The following is a 13,379-nucleotide window of genomic DNA, read 5'->3' as shown; positions in this document are numbered from 1 at the left end:
TTTGAAATTCTCACCAGCTATTCCCTTTGTGGCATCCTTCAGACCAGCCCATCACAGGCTTAAGGAGGAAATGCTCTGCATGGGGACTTGGAGTTGGGGTCAGGAAGCTGTTCCTGTTCATCAGGAGCCAGGATCCCCTCCAGTGCTGAGTCAAGGTCACTGTAAAGCCTCATTGTGGAAATACAAGTACACAGGGCAAGTGGGACCCCTGGTAGCAACCCGACTCGTCCTGAAGCCTTCTGGATCTCACTCTCACTGACACACTCAGGCTTGACAAAACCATCTCCCTTGGTTCTGCATAAAAGGAATGTGATAATCCATTTATTCCTTTCTCCTAAACAAAAGAAAACAAACACACACAAAAATCCGACTCCTCCTAGCCACCTGCACCTCCGTGCCTTGACTCTCTGAATGTAGACTCAGTGGTCATTGCCAGCCGCCTTTGACCTCACAGGTCACACCCGAGATTCAGTTTGAGGCATCAGCAGCCATCTGGGACTGATCCTGCTGCAGATGTCTCCTAGACCTCCACAGTCTAGAAGTCGCTGCTCCCATCTCTGGTCAAGTCCTGGCTAACTTGTGACATGATAATGCTTCAGAATTCCAGAGTGGTGGATGGTTACGGAAGTTCAGAGTCTCCCCCTGTTATCATGGTCTGACCCCTAGACCTGGCCTCTAATGGACCTGCGGCTTTTCACGGCAATTGACATTTTCCAAGGACCCAATCCTTACCCTCTCAAGGCCAACTCAAGAGTCATTTCCTTCTCTGTTCTGAAAGTCCTCATCCCCAACGCACTCAATGATGCTCTGGTTTCTGGCTTATTTGTCAAACGGGATGGCAAACAAAGCTGATGGGTCTACCCAGCACCTAATGACTCAGATGTCTGATCCTCCCTCATCCAGGTGCTCTCTGGGGCAGCTCCTTGGGGAGAGGGCTCCCAGAATTAACTGCAAGCATGGCAGTTTGGCCAGATGAAAGCACACAAACACTCCTCTGAGACAAAAGCTGATGATACCAGCACTGTGGTTGGGGGTATGTGGTGGGGGTTGGGAGGAAGTGCCCTGAAACCCTGAAATGGGAAACCATGGAGGCCTTGGCAGCGGTGAGTATGGCTGGAGTCTCAGCTGGGCTGAGACTCTGGAACTTATGGAGGCAAATGGAGGACAAGAAGTGGGTCCCCAATATTAAGCCAGGTCCAAGACATGAAAATCAAGTCCCTAGAGGTCTAAGTCTTCTCTGCCCATCAAAGAGGTTGAGATCACTGACTTTTTTCTCAGGATACCCTTCAATAAAGATGAAGTAATAAAGATCATGTGCACAGCAAAAGTGGACCTAGGCTGGCCAGCAGACCGGGCCCAAGGTATTAACTGTCATCATTAGGGCTATAGAAGTCATTGTCAGTCTGAATGACAAGTGGCCCAGGGAGGTACTTGCTGCCATCCTCAGGGCCTTCTTCCTGGCCACACCCTCCATCATCCTGGTCCAGTGGGACTACGTGGCCAGCAAGCCCCACATGGTGACACAACACTGAAGCTCTACGCTAATGGGCCTCATCCCCGTCCCCCCGGCATTGTCTCAGCCCCCATGCCGGGAAGCTGCTACTGATGGTGGGCCTTTGCCACCTCTGCCAGCTTTGCCAAGGCCACTCCAATGGCACATTCAAGACCCACAGCTCTCACCTCTGGGAAGAGACTGTTTCCCAAGTCTCTCTGTCAGGAATTCACTGAGCCACCCCAGGGTATCTGGCAGCGGTCACCACGTGGTGCTTTTTTACAGGAAAAATCAGCAAACTGAACCTAAAAGCAAACCGACCCACAAAAGTTCCCCAAACGTGGAGAATGGGCAGATTCTAAGGAGTACGTTCTCCCGTAAGCTCCCTACCACAGCCTGGTTTAGGGGAAAGACTCTGGTCAGGGTGTGGGAAGACCTGGGCTCTCACTTTGATTCTTCTGCTGTTTTCCTTTGTTCCCTAAAGCAGATCACCTCCACCTTCCAAGTCTCCTCATCTATGTAACTATCCCTGCCTGCCTGCTTACAGGACTGTGGTGAAAATCCAATGAGATAATGCATTAGAAAGAGCTGCTTATTTTTGTTTGTTTGTTTTTAAATTGCAGAGCACCACCTAGGTATGAGGAACCATGAAGGTCATACCCACAACGTTCTTGACCCTGCATGGTTACATGTCTGCAGATTTTCCTCCCAGCCCCCCACCCCCGATGTGTCCTGTGCTGCAGCCAACACATATTTGTTTTCATGGTTCAAACTCAGCCTGCCTTTACCATATTGGGCCTTTGCTCCTGCGGTGCTTCCTCCTAGGATGCCCCTATCTCCTTTTGCCAAATCCCATCCATCCTCCACAGCTCAGCCTGAAGTTTACTTCCTCCAAGGACCTTGCTTTATCCTCCCGGAGCAAAGTCAAAGGTGTCCACAGCACTGTCATGCCACTTCATGTTTAGTACAACAACCGCTCTCTGACTTACATTGTGGCTGCTCATGTGCAGTCTGCGTTCTCAGCTCTACCTCGTGCTTGATGGCAGGGTCGCTCTTGCACCCAACCTGGGGGTTGGCATGGGGCCTGTGCACAGAAGGTGCTCAGCATCTCACGTTGAGTTGGAATAAATCAGAAAGGACCTCAAGAGGTAATCAATGACTTTGAGGCCTAGAGGCAGATGAGTGGCCAGGCTCCAGGGAGTAGGTCTATAAACATCTTCTGGCAGAAAAGCCCAACTTCAAAGCCTAGCAATTTTAGATTATATTTGCATTGGAGGCTTTTAAAGTAACAAAACTTTAGATTTATGTCTTTGTGAACAGATGTGGAAGGGAAAATCAATTCCTCATAGAATTGGCTTATTTGTTTTTATCGCAGCACTAAATATTATGCATCAAATGACATTTTAATATATAAATTGACCCAGAGACATACACACTCACACACACACACACACACACACACCCATTGGCGAGGATGGAGTAAGCAGGTACCTGGGCTTCTCATGGCTGGACATGGCAGGTGTTTGCACGTTACGTGTCAGTTAAGTCGAGTTTACCACAAAGATGCTGGATTAGGGACACCTGGGTGGCTCAGTGGTTGAGTGTCTGCCTTCCCTCAGGGCGTGATCCTGGAGACCTGGGATTAAGTCCCGCATCGGGCTCCCTCATGGAGCCTGCTTCTCCCTCTGCCTATGTCTCTGCCTTTCTCTGTGTGTCTCTCATGAATAAATACAATCTTTTTTTTTTTTTTTTTTTTTTTTTACAGATGCTGTATTAGACAACTGTAATTGAGACAACTCTGAAAGAGCCCAGACTTTTCCCCAGAAGAGGGGAAATGTGCACATACTTCACTTGGGAGGGTTGGGGGTGGGGGGAACACATGATATGGAAGGCTGAGGCCATCTTGTCACTGGCTCCGGAGACTTTCCAGGGATGTTAAAGGGGATATCAGGAGAAAAGCTTGGCAGCCCCCTGGCCGCTTCCCCCCTATGCCCTCCTCCAACATGAGAGAAACGCCACAGACCGGCCTTGAGTGTGGTGCCCTCTGGGGCTGCCAGGCTGCCCCGTATGATCACCTGCTCATCCTAGTGTGGCTCCTGGAGTGAAGCATGTGAGCAAATGAAGCCTGAGCATGACCTTCCTCCAGCGGGCATCAGCCTGGAGGGCAGAGTGGGCAGGTAGTTGTAAGAAGGCAAGAGGAGGACCAGACAAAGAAATTCATTTGCTTAGCCTATCCCCTGGGCCAGCTGTCTCAAAGTCCAGGGTTCCCAGGCGCAAGAGTCTGGGATGCACCAGGGAACACCACCACAGCTGGCTGCTGGCAGCCAAGGACTGGCTTGGGCTTCTGGAGAAAGCTGACCAGACAGAAAGATCAAGTATATTCTCAAAAAAAATTTCCATAAACATGGAAAAAAACTAAAAGTAACTGCTTTCCCCAGGAGAGGGGATGACACATAATAGACCAAGCTTCTGACGTGGTCTAGCTAAACACCAAACAGTTGGTTCTTAGCTCTGGAGGGAGGGAGGGAGGGAGAGAGAGAGAGAGATAGAGAGGAAACAGTATTTTCTATTTGTCTGGCAACCTCTCATACAGGTTCTTATCATGATAGAGACTGGAGGTCTTTTGAGAGGACAATAGAAGAGGAACAATAGAAAGGAGAAGGATTTGCATAATCAGGAAGGAATACATGGAATCTGCAAATGACAGATGGGCATCCTTATCCCCTCAAACACAGGTTGAAGTCCCCAATCACATGTTTGAGGAAGCTGGGGCTCCAGTGACAGAAATACCCATGAATGTGTCAGTCAGGTGACTGGAAAAGAGCCCCCACATTCATAAATACCATCTTGAAGCAGCTGTGAAGGTGCCAGGAAATTCGAGGCTCAAGCTTCAAATATCTGCACCAGGTCAAATGAGGATTTGCCTGGAAATTGAGAGGAGGTGCTTTAATTCATCAGCCACAGCTGAGTAAGGATGAGCAGAGAGGCAGCTTCTGGCAGGAAAGGCAGGGAGCTGCCAACGCCACACATGTGTGAAGCGAACAGGAATTTCCCTGCTCCCTGAGGACACCTGTTCAATTAAAACTGTTTGTAAAGAAATAACTGTAACGCTGTCACCCTGCCACCTCCCACGTTCCCAAGGAGGGCGATTTTGCAAGTCCCCCAGGATGGAAGCAACTGGGAGCCCCTCCCTCCCTGGTTCCTTCTGGGGAGATGGAACAGTTAAGGGAACCTACTATAAACCAGCAGCTTCCCAGGAATGGGTATCAATTCAGGGTAGACAAAGAACATTTTCATTTCTTGAGCAGTCCTCCCAAGTATTTATATTCATCTTGGAAGATTGTATGTAAATCTAGGCTGGTTCATTTTTTGAAGAACCAGATGCTGGAAGAGAAAAGCTGTATGCATTGACCACTTTTCTCTCCCACGTGGTCAAGTTACAAAAGTTATTTTTTTCCTAAAGGCAAAGACAGCTCCTCCTTTAAAACTTCTCAGGGAATTTATGGCTCTGAGCAAAAAGAGCAGTTAAGAATCAATGCTTTTGGATTTTGGCTGTCTTTGTGTTTGGGAGTCTTTTAAAAAATCCACCTGGTCACTCCCCTCAATCTGGGGGCTCCCTCAGGCAGGGACCCCCTCTTTCCCAGTGTCTGGGAAGGGATAGGAATCCCATGCCTCCCTCAAGCTCTTTTTCACCACTTCAGCCGGTCTGGAAAGCTCTCTGCATTTCAGGGGTATAGCTTCAGTGTGCAGAGGTCAGAAATACTCTCTGAAGTTGCTGGGGGTCCTCCGAGGAGACCATAAGAAGGAAGCAAGGGAAAACAGGCTCATGATATGTTTGTTTGTTTGTTTGTTTGTTTATTATTTATTTATGATCTTATTTATTTATCCATGAGAGACACACAGAGAGAGAGGCAGAGACACAGGCAGAGGGAGTAGTAGGCTCCGTGCAGGGAGCCCGATACGGGACTTGATCCTGGCACCCCAGGATCACGCCCTGGGCCAAAGGCAGATGCGCTCAACCGCTGAGCCACCCAGGTGTCCCCATGGTATGTTTTCAAATCAAAGGAGGTAGAGAAAGAGAACAAGAGGAGACACGCTGGATGCACTGTCCAGAGGTCTCCCTCAGGTCCCAGGCTCCCCAGCTGCCCAGAGTGTTGCTGCAATTGGCTTACACCTGCCAGGCCTCTTGGCCCCCTCTCCCTGTGGGGGGCCTGCTGCCCTGCTCAGCAGCTCCCAGGGGCTGGGTGACACCTTTGCTGTGACTACATCCAAGCCCAGCTTCTCCCTCTGCCCGGTTCTGCCTCCTTCACCCCTGAACAGATGCTATTCTCAGGCATCCTCCAGCTCAGAGTCTGTTTCCAGAAAACCTGACATAAGACAAGGAGACAGGTAAAATTTTTAGTGTTTTTAAAGGTGGATAATTGTTACCAAATATGGAAAAGGCTCACAAGCCAACGTCTATTCAGCTCTGGGTAACATTTGTTGGATTCAGTATTTATTCAGTTTTTTTCTATTTATTCAGCATGTTTCTGGATTTATGCTCTATGTCCTAACTATTCCTGGAGTGTTGTCATGTGACATCTTTTTATATCTAAAGCAGGATCACTTTTTTAAAACTTTAAACCAAAAAAAAAAAAAAAAAAAAAAAACCACTGGAGATTCTATTAGACACCTAGGACTAAGTCACTGAGTTACTTTAACTGTGAGCAGCTTTTTGGCTTTTTAAATGGAAAGAATCCCCATAGCTCCTTGATTTTTTTTTTTTCATTTAGGATGGTGAATTACTTTTCACACTTTTGCTTGGCTGAATTGTGTTCTTTAGAATATAACATCTTACTCTTTCTTCTTTTGTATGTGGACCAGGAAGCCACCCAGCAGGGGGCCACATCCCAGTCTAGACCTCTTGTCTTCTCATTTGGAGTCCAGAGCAAATTTCTCCAGTTCCTTCCAGTTAATAATACACCTGCTGGTCTAGAATGCTCAAGAATCCAGAAGAACATGCTAAATGAACCTACTAATTCCCTTTGAAATTCTTGAATTTTAAATGTACATTTGTTTGCACACCATATAAACGCTGATATTTGCCTGGTAGCCTCTCCTCTATGCACATTATCCTTTCCATCCAGATAATGAAAGCTGCTCAAATTAACAAGTCACAGAAACACAGATGTACTATTTTTTGTGCACAATTATGAAATTTAGAGGTTTATGCCATTAGTCTCTGGCTTTTAAAAAAAAATCCAATACTGTCTTGCACAGTTCATCAGAGCATGGGCTGGAACCATTAGCCTAGGTTCAAATACCAGCTTTGTCACTTACTAGTTGCGAGAAACAAGGCAGGGTTTTTAGCTCCTCTGTGCCTCAATTTCCTCATCTGTGAAATGGAGCTGATAAGGTCAATACTGACCTCATGGGGTTGGTATGAGGATTACTTATGTGTAAAGTGCATAGACTGGTGCCTGGCACATGGTAACACAATGGTAGGACCTTACCATGAGCAATGGTGAGCACACAGGGCTTGAATCTTTCTTCAGAGAACTTGGCAGTTATTTATAAGCATGTAGCTTAAAAAAAAAACAGCTCTTCAGGCACCTGGGGGCTTATTTGGTAAAACATCTGCTTTCAGCTCAGGTCATGATTTCAGGGTCCTGAGATGGAGTCCTGCATCAGGTTCCCTGCTCAGCCGAGAGTCTGCTTCTCCCTCTCCTCCTTCTCCTCCCCCAACCTCCCCGATCATGCTGTCTGTCTGTCTGTCTCTCTCTTACATAATTAAAACTTTTTTTTAAAAGAAAAAATCCCAGCTCTTTCCCCCAAAATTGCATCAGCAGAAGAACATCCAACTAGACTCTCCAGGCTATAAGCTGCTCTATTAATCCTTCCTGCTTATTACTCATCTCATCAACTTGGGTTTCTGAATCCCCAGATTTTGCTGCCATACCACCTTTCAAAGGACTTGCTTTACTTCCATTTGAATTATTTTCTCTCTACTTCCCTCATTTTATGTTGTTTGGTCTAGAGCAACAGTCTTCTCCCTAACCTTCTCACTTCCATTCCTCCCACAGTCCAGAACCACTAGTGGTCCCATGATCCTGCCGTGGCATTCCCAACATGGTCCTTACCTGACTTTTCCTCCTTCCCCACCATTTACCTACACTTGCCAGTCAAATTGGGTTACTTGCTATCCATTCATTCTTTCATTCAGTCAATACTTAATGGGATACACAATTATGAAATTTAGAGGTTTACTCTGCTTTCCAGAAGCTTGCTATAGTTATTAATTCCTAAGATTAAAATTGCCAAATTCAGCTGCAATCAAGATGCTGCAAAAGGAGCAACAAACACCACCTGATGGAGGAATGAGGGGGATGAGGGGGGGTCATGGAAGTCTTCACAAAGGGTGCAGAAAGGATCAAGTAGTGAAGGGAGAACTTTTCGTCATAGCTTTAATAAAGTAAAACTGAAGTACAATAAACTGCACATGTTTAAAATATATGATTTGGGGGGTGCCTGGTGGCTCAGTGGGTTAAGCATCTGCCCTCTGCTCAGGTCATAATCCCAGGGCCCTGGGACTGAGCCTCACATTGGGCTTCCGCTCAGGGGGGTAGCCTGCTTCTCCCTCTCCCTCTGCTGCTCACCCTGCTTGTGCTCTCTCTTAAATAAATAAAATCTTAAAAATAATAAAGTACACAATTTGGTATGTTTTGACACTTGTGAAACCATCACAACAACCAAGAAAGTGAATACATCTCTCCCCAAAGTTTGCTACTGCCCCTTTGCAACTTCCTTCTCCTCCTCCCCTGACCTCTCCTCCTCACCCTGCCAGGCAATCACTGATTGCTCTCCATCACTACAGATTCATTTGCATTTTCTGGAATTTTACACATACATGCAACCATACATCATGCACTCTTTTTTTCACCTGGATCCTTTTAACTCAGCAAAATTATCTTGAGATTCATCCATGTTATAGTATGTAGCAATACAGTGTTCCTTTTTGTTGCTGAGTAGAATTCTATAGAATGAGTATGCCATAGTTTGTTTATCTATTAAGGCATGGATGGTACATTTGAGTTGTTTCTAGTTGCTAGCATTACAAATAAAGCTCCTAAGAATATTCATGTGTAAGTCTTTGCATGATACTTTTATTTCCTTGGGTCAATATCCAAGAGTGGAGTGCCTGGGTCATATGGTAGCTGATCCAGTCTATACTTGCTGAGGTGTAGGAAGTTTAACTTGTAAGAAACTGTCTAGCTGTTTTCCAAAAATAGTTGTCTCATTTTACATTGCCTCCAGTAGTGTGGGAAGGTTACAGTTGTTCTGCATAAAAGAGGTTTCCTTGATGAGGAAACAACATAAGGACAAAAGTATGTGTGATGCTCGGGGAACATCAAATAGTCCTCATTAAGCAAGTTGAGTGATAGTGGGCCACAGGCAGAGTTTTATTTTAAGCCAGCTCATTGAGGGCTTTGATATTTGGAGTATTCTTTCCAGGTGATAGAAACTCACTGAAAGCTTTTGAGGAGGGGATACGTTGTCTGGCCTCTAGCTCTGGACATTGTCTGTAGCTTCCCGTCTGCATACTATTCTCTCCTCCCTCATGCTATTCCCTTTCTTAGAATACATTCATCTGCTGTCTTGGTACGATTTTGGTACCATCTACGGAAAGACCAAGACCCAACTGAAATGTTCACCTGTCTTCAAGTTTATCCCTCACCCCTGAATTTCTTTAATTATTCTTTTATACATCATGGCCCCAAGTCACATTCACATTGCTGGGTAGTCATTCATCTGAGGTCCCCGAAAAGCATGGGGCTCGTTCATGCAACATCACCCACAAGACCAATTCGTCTTGGAAGATATATCTTCAGACACTTCTTTTTTGGTCTTATTTTTATGCAAAGTCCAAACAAAAATAACATTTTAAATCAACGGAGGTATAAATCTCATTGTTTATTTTGCCACAACCAACATGAGAATATGTGGACTGAATCCAAGAGAAAAAAAAAAATCACCCTGCCTCCCTTCCAGCTTCAGTTGGCTTAACCATCTTGTCCCCAATCCTTTGCTCTTTTTATGCTCACCAGGTCTCCTTCACTCAAGTGTGGCAAATTATGTAATTAGTGAAAGAGCAACAATTTTGCCGAGAAAATGGTTATGTGTTTATGGAAGTTCAATGGCTCAAAATGTCTAATGAAACCATTTAATGGGCCCAGAGAAAGAAAGCAGAACTGGGCCCCAGCCAGCTCTGCAAAACCAGGGATCGCTGAGAAGCACCCCCTGTAAAGAAGACCATTTTGAGGCACTGCTTGGGTAGCGAGTACTCATCCCTGGGGTGGCCTCCACACCCATCACTCTACTCTGTGCTGACACAGAACAAAATAATCAGTGAAAAAGTTCCCAGGAGATGGTCTGTGGCTTTAAACAGTCTGATCCATACCTTTGCTAGATCCACATCTTTCCTGCTTTTCCAATTTTCCATAAGATATTCAAGTCATTAGAGAACACTGAACCTAATTGTTATTCTCTGAAAGCCGGCCATGATATCCAGAGGTTTAGACTATGCAGTTCGCTTTCAATCATTTTAGCAACTGGACAGGAATATGAATAAAATGCACATGTTTTATTTGGGGACCTGCAGTTTGGTGTGCGGTAATATACTTCAATTCCTCTGTGCTCCCCCAAAGCAGCAGGAGCTTCCAAATTCTAGCCTCAGTTCGGGAGGGGACATTCTTTCCAGAGGATGCCATCCTTTTCTTTAGTGTGCCTGTTGACCAAGGAAATACCAAAACACTTTTGGGCTGGGAGCTTGGTTACTTTAGTTTTCAAACTGCCCTGGAAAGTTCTATGGCTTTGACATTGAATCTGTCTCAGAGCATAACAGAGTTCACTACTACAATGTACATTTCATGATGTATTTTCTACTGTTTAAAATTACCCTAGACTACGGGGGATTTTTTTTCTGGGGTCTTCCCTGGACACCTTGCCTGGGCTATTGCTTGGCCCTCTTGTTCGGATACTTGCTGGCATCTCTGATTATAGTGACAGAAGGATGGGAGGGGAACAAGGCAACATGAAATGTTCCCTTTCTTCAGAAGAGACGGGGAATGAAGTTGGTGAATTTAGCTGAGGGTGAGAAAGAGCACTCTAGAGGGGAAGGCCAGTAGGGACACTTCACTATCCTGAAGCTGCATGAACATTCAGTGTAGGACCCCATCTGTTTTGTTAAATTGACAATTTCCTTTAGCAGGAAATAAAGGTTCATACTGGATTTCAGACCAGCTACAGGGTAAGAAATAGCTTCACTTTTTTAAAGACTTTGCTTTTTAAGGCATTCAGCATGTAACCTAATTTCATTTGATGGAGTTTGTTTTTCCTTCTTCATTTGCTGCCTAGAAATGTGCACTTTATTACCTCCTGCAGAGTTGGGGTTGATGAGGGGGGCCAGTAGGAGACGCAGACTCTGAGATCTCTGGGCTTCAAAAGCACTTAAGAAATAAAATAATATTACATATAATTAAAATAAATGACAAGAGCAGCCATCCCTGTGGATTTGCTGTCTCAAATGCGTCACACCACACAGCTGTAACTCCTAAGGGGTAGTACTGACTGAACCCCTCCAGCTTTCATTTCACAAGCATGGAGACGAGGCCAAACCCAAACAAGTAAAGGACAGCACATGAGCACAGACACGGGTAGATTTTATTTCAGGGAAATGTGGTTTTCATTTGAGAGAAAGGCTCACATCTATTAGACCCTTTTTAGAATGCAACAAATTAATACTTTGTTTTAGATTTCTGAAAAATTCAAAAATCTTCCAATGTTCTAACGTGAAGATAGGACTTTATCTAAGCCAATAATTATAATGGAATGTGATTTCCTGGAATAAAATGCATTACTTTAAAATTGTTTTTTAAAATATTGATATGAGGGAAAACAGATACACAAGTGATTGTAGAATATCAACTTTTTAATTTTAAAGGAATCAGCAAGCAATTGCCCGGGAGATAAGACACACATCACCAAGTCTCTCAATAGCACTGGCTGGCTACATGGCTTTAGTGCCCCTCAGCAAGCAGAAATAAATTTACTTGATGTCGCACAAAAGAGCTACTCCTCTCAGGATCCAGTGATCTGGGGACAAAACTGTTCGCAAATACACCACAGTGATGAAGGTCAAGTCAGTACGCCTCGGTTTCTTGTAAATAGGACACACATAGAGCTTGGGGTCCTTGGGCGCGGTGGAATTAATGGCGAAGATGTGCAGGACAGGCAGCTGCGTGAAAAGCACCTTGGGGGTAGATTCTGTGAGTTTCCCATTCCGTCTGTCCCAGCCTGCTCCATCCATATAGAGCCCATAAATATACACACCTTCCTGGAGAGTCAAGCATAAGGTGATAGAATCTTTGAAAAACTGGGTGTTGTGAGATGGACATCCATTACTGTAATAAAGGTCTTTGGTTTAGAAAGAAGACACACACCAGTCTTAAAATGCCACCAAAAGAACAAAACACCCCTGGGCACATTGCACGAGTGAAATACTGAGCCCAATTATCCCCTGTGGCCTATCTTGAAGCCATGAGGGCTGTAGAAATGTTCCCGTTATGTCTTGTTTGAGCGTAGGGGTAGCCTGCTAGGGACAACAGACTTAACCAAATCACTTCTACAAGGAGGTAAGTCTCAGGGTCAGTGTAGGGGCATAACAAAGAATGGGACTTGGATCTGGGAGACACACGGGATCTCAGTCTCTGCCAGCCAAGCCAACCTGCAGCTCTAACCATCTCAGCGGACAGCGAGCAGGAGAGTCAGAGCGCCCCCAGAGGACAGGTGTGGTAGAGCTAGAGCGGGCATCTATTGATAGGGACCAAGTGTGGGGGGTTCAGCAGTAGCTGGCTGTCATCCCCTGTCCCTCTTTTACACAAAGGGACCCTGCCCTTGAGGTCTTCATCATTAAATCGGGGGAAAACACAAATTGAATACCAGCACACATTTGTTAGGGAGGCTGCCTGGTGACCCGCACTGAGACTAAGTGAAAGGCCACCCTGGGCGGGAGTGCTTGGGGGTCTTTGTGGAGGAGATTGCTTTGCAGGGTGGGCTGCTTTGGGGGAAGACAGAAGACAGAAGGTAGGCAGCCAGGAAGGAACAATAGTACAAAGATAGGTAGGATGGGTAGGAAAGCCCAAGCATTTTATTTAGCAGTGGTTATAAAATAAAGTAGGGCTTGACTGTGGAAGAGTCTAGATGCCAAACTGAAGAGTTTGAACTTTACCTTGTAGGCCATGGGGAGCCATAGAACATATTCAGTTAGAAAAGCAAGGCTAAAGGGAATCACAGGGAGACTCTGATAATCATGTAAGCCCATAAGATATATCTATGTAGAAGATGGTGACCATTTTTCCTTTCCAATGAGGAGTAGGGGAGGGGAAGCAAATGTAGATTATAATAAAAGAGAGTGAGATTAATTGCAAAGTGTTTCCTGGAATCCCCTCATATGAGCTAAGGGTATGAGGACCGTATTTTTTTGAACCAAAACCTGCAGTACAGGGTTTGACAATAAAACCATGGGCAATCCCAGAAAATCAGGACATATGATTACCATCATTGCCAGTGGGTGACAATACTACATGAATGACACGATCATTTAGGTATCATCCAACAGGAAACTGTAACCTTTTAGGTTCCTTTTCATTTCAGAACTTTACAAAGTCACAGTTAGAGGTGTAGTGGACTGAATAGTGCTCCCCCACCCCTATTCATGTCCACTTAGAACCTCTGAATGTGACCATGTGGAAATATGGTTTTAGCAGATGTAAATAGTTAAGGTCACATTGGATTAAAGTGCCTTTTAAACCCAATATGGGGGCACCTGGGTAGCTCAGTGGTTGAGCAT

General features: G+C 45.3%; 2 protein-coding genes across 2 annotated transcripts in view; both read right to left on the bottom strand.

Moving 5' to 3' along the window:
- GLP1R (glucagon like peptide 1 receptor) overlaps positions 1 to 567 on the bottom strand; it is a 46,258-nt gene extending 45,691 nt beyond the window's left edge. The window contains exon 1 of the mRNA XM_038553953.1: positions 359 to 567. The gene's annotated coding sequence lies outside the window, so the exon portion shown is untranslated. The remainder of the gene's footprint in view (positions 1 to 358) is intronic.
- A 10,874-nt stretch (positions 568 to 11,441) lies between these two features.
- Positions 11,442 to 13,379, bottom strand: part of DNAH8 (dynein axonemal heavy chain 8) — a 357,024-nt gene continuing 355,086 nt past the window's right edge. Inside the window, exon 93 of the mRNA XM_038553950.1 lies at positions 11,442 to 11,864. Coding sequence (XP_038409878.1) covers positions 11,577 to 11,864 — 288 coding nt within the window. The 3' untranslated portion in view covers positions 11,442 to 11,576. The remainder of the gene's footprint in view (positions 11,865 to 13,379) is intronic.

This window comes from Canis lupus, chromosome 12, assembly GCF_011100685.1.
Source record: "Canis lupus familiaris isolate Mischka breed German Shepherd chromosome 12, alternate assembly UU_Cfam_GSD_1.0, whole genome shotgun sequence".
NCBI lineage: Eukaryota > Metazoa > Chordata > Mammalia > Carnivora > Canidae > Canis > Canis lupus.
Note: the sequence above shows the minus strand (reverse complement) of the source record. Positions and strands in the feature narration are given on the sequence as shown.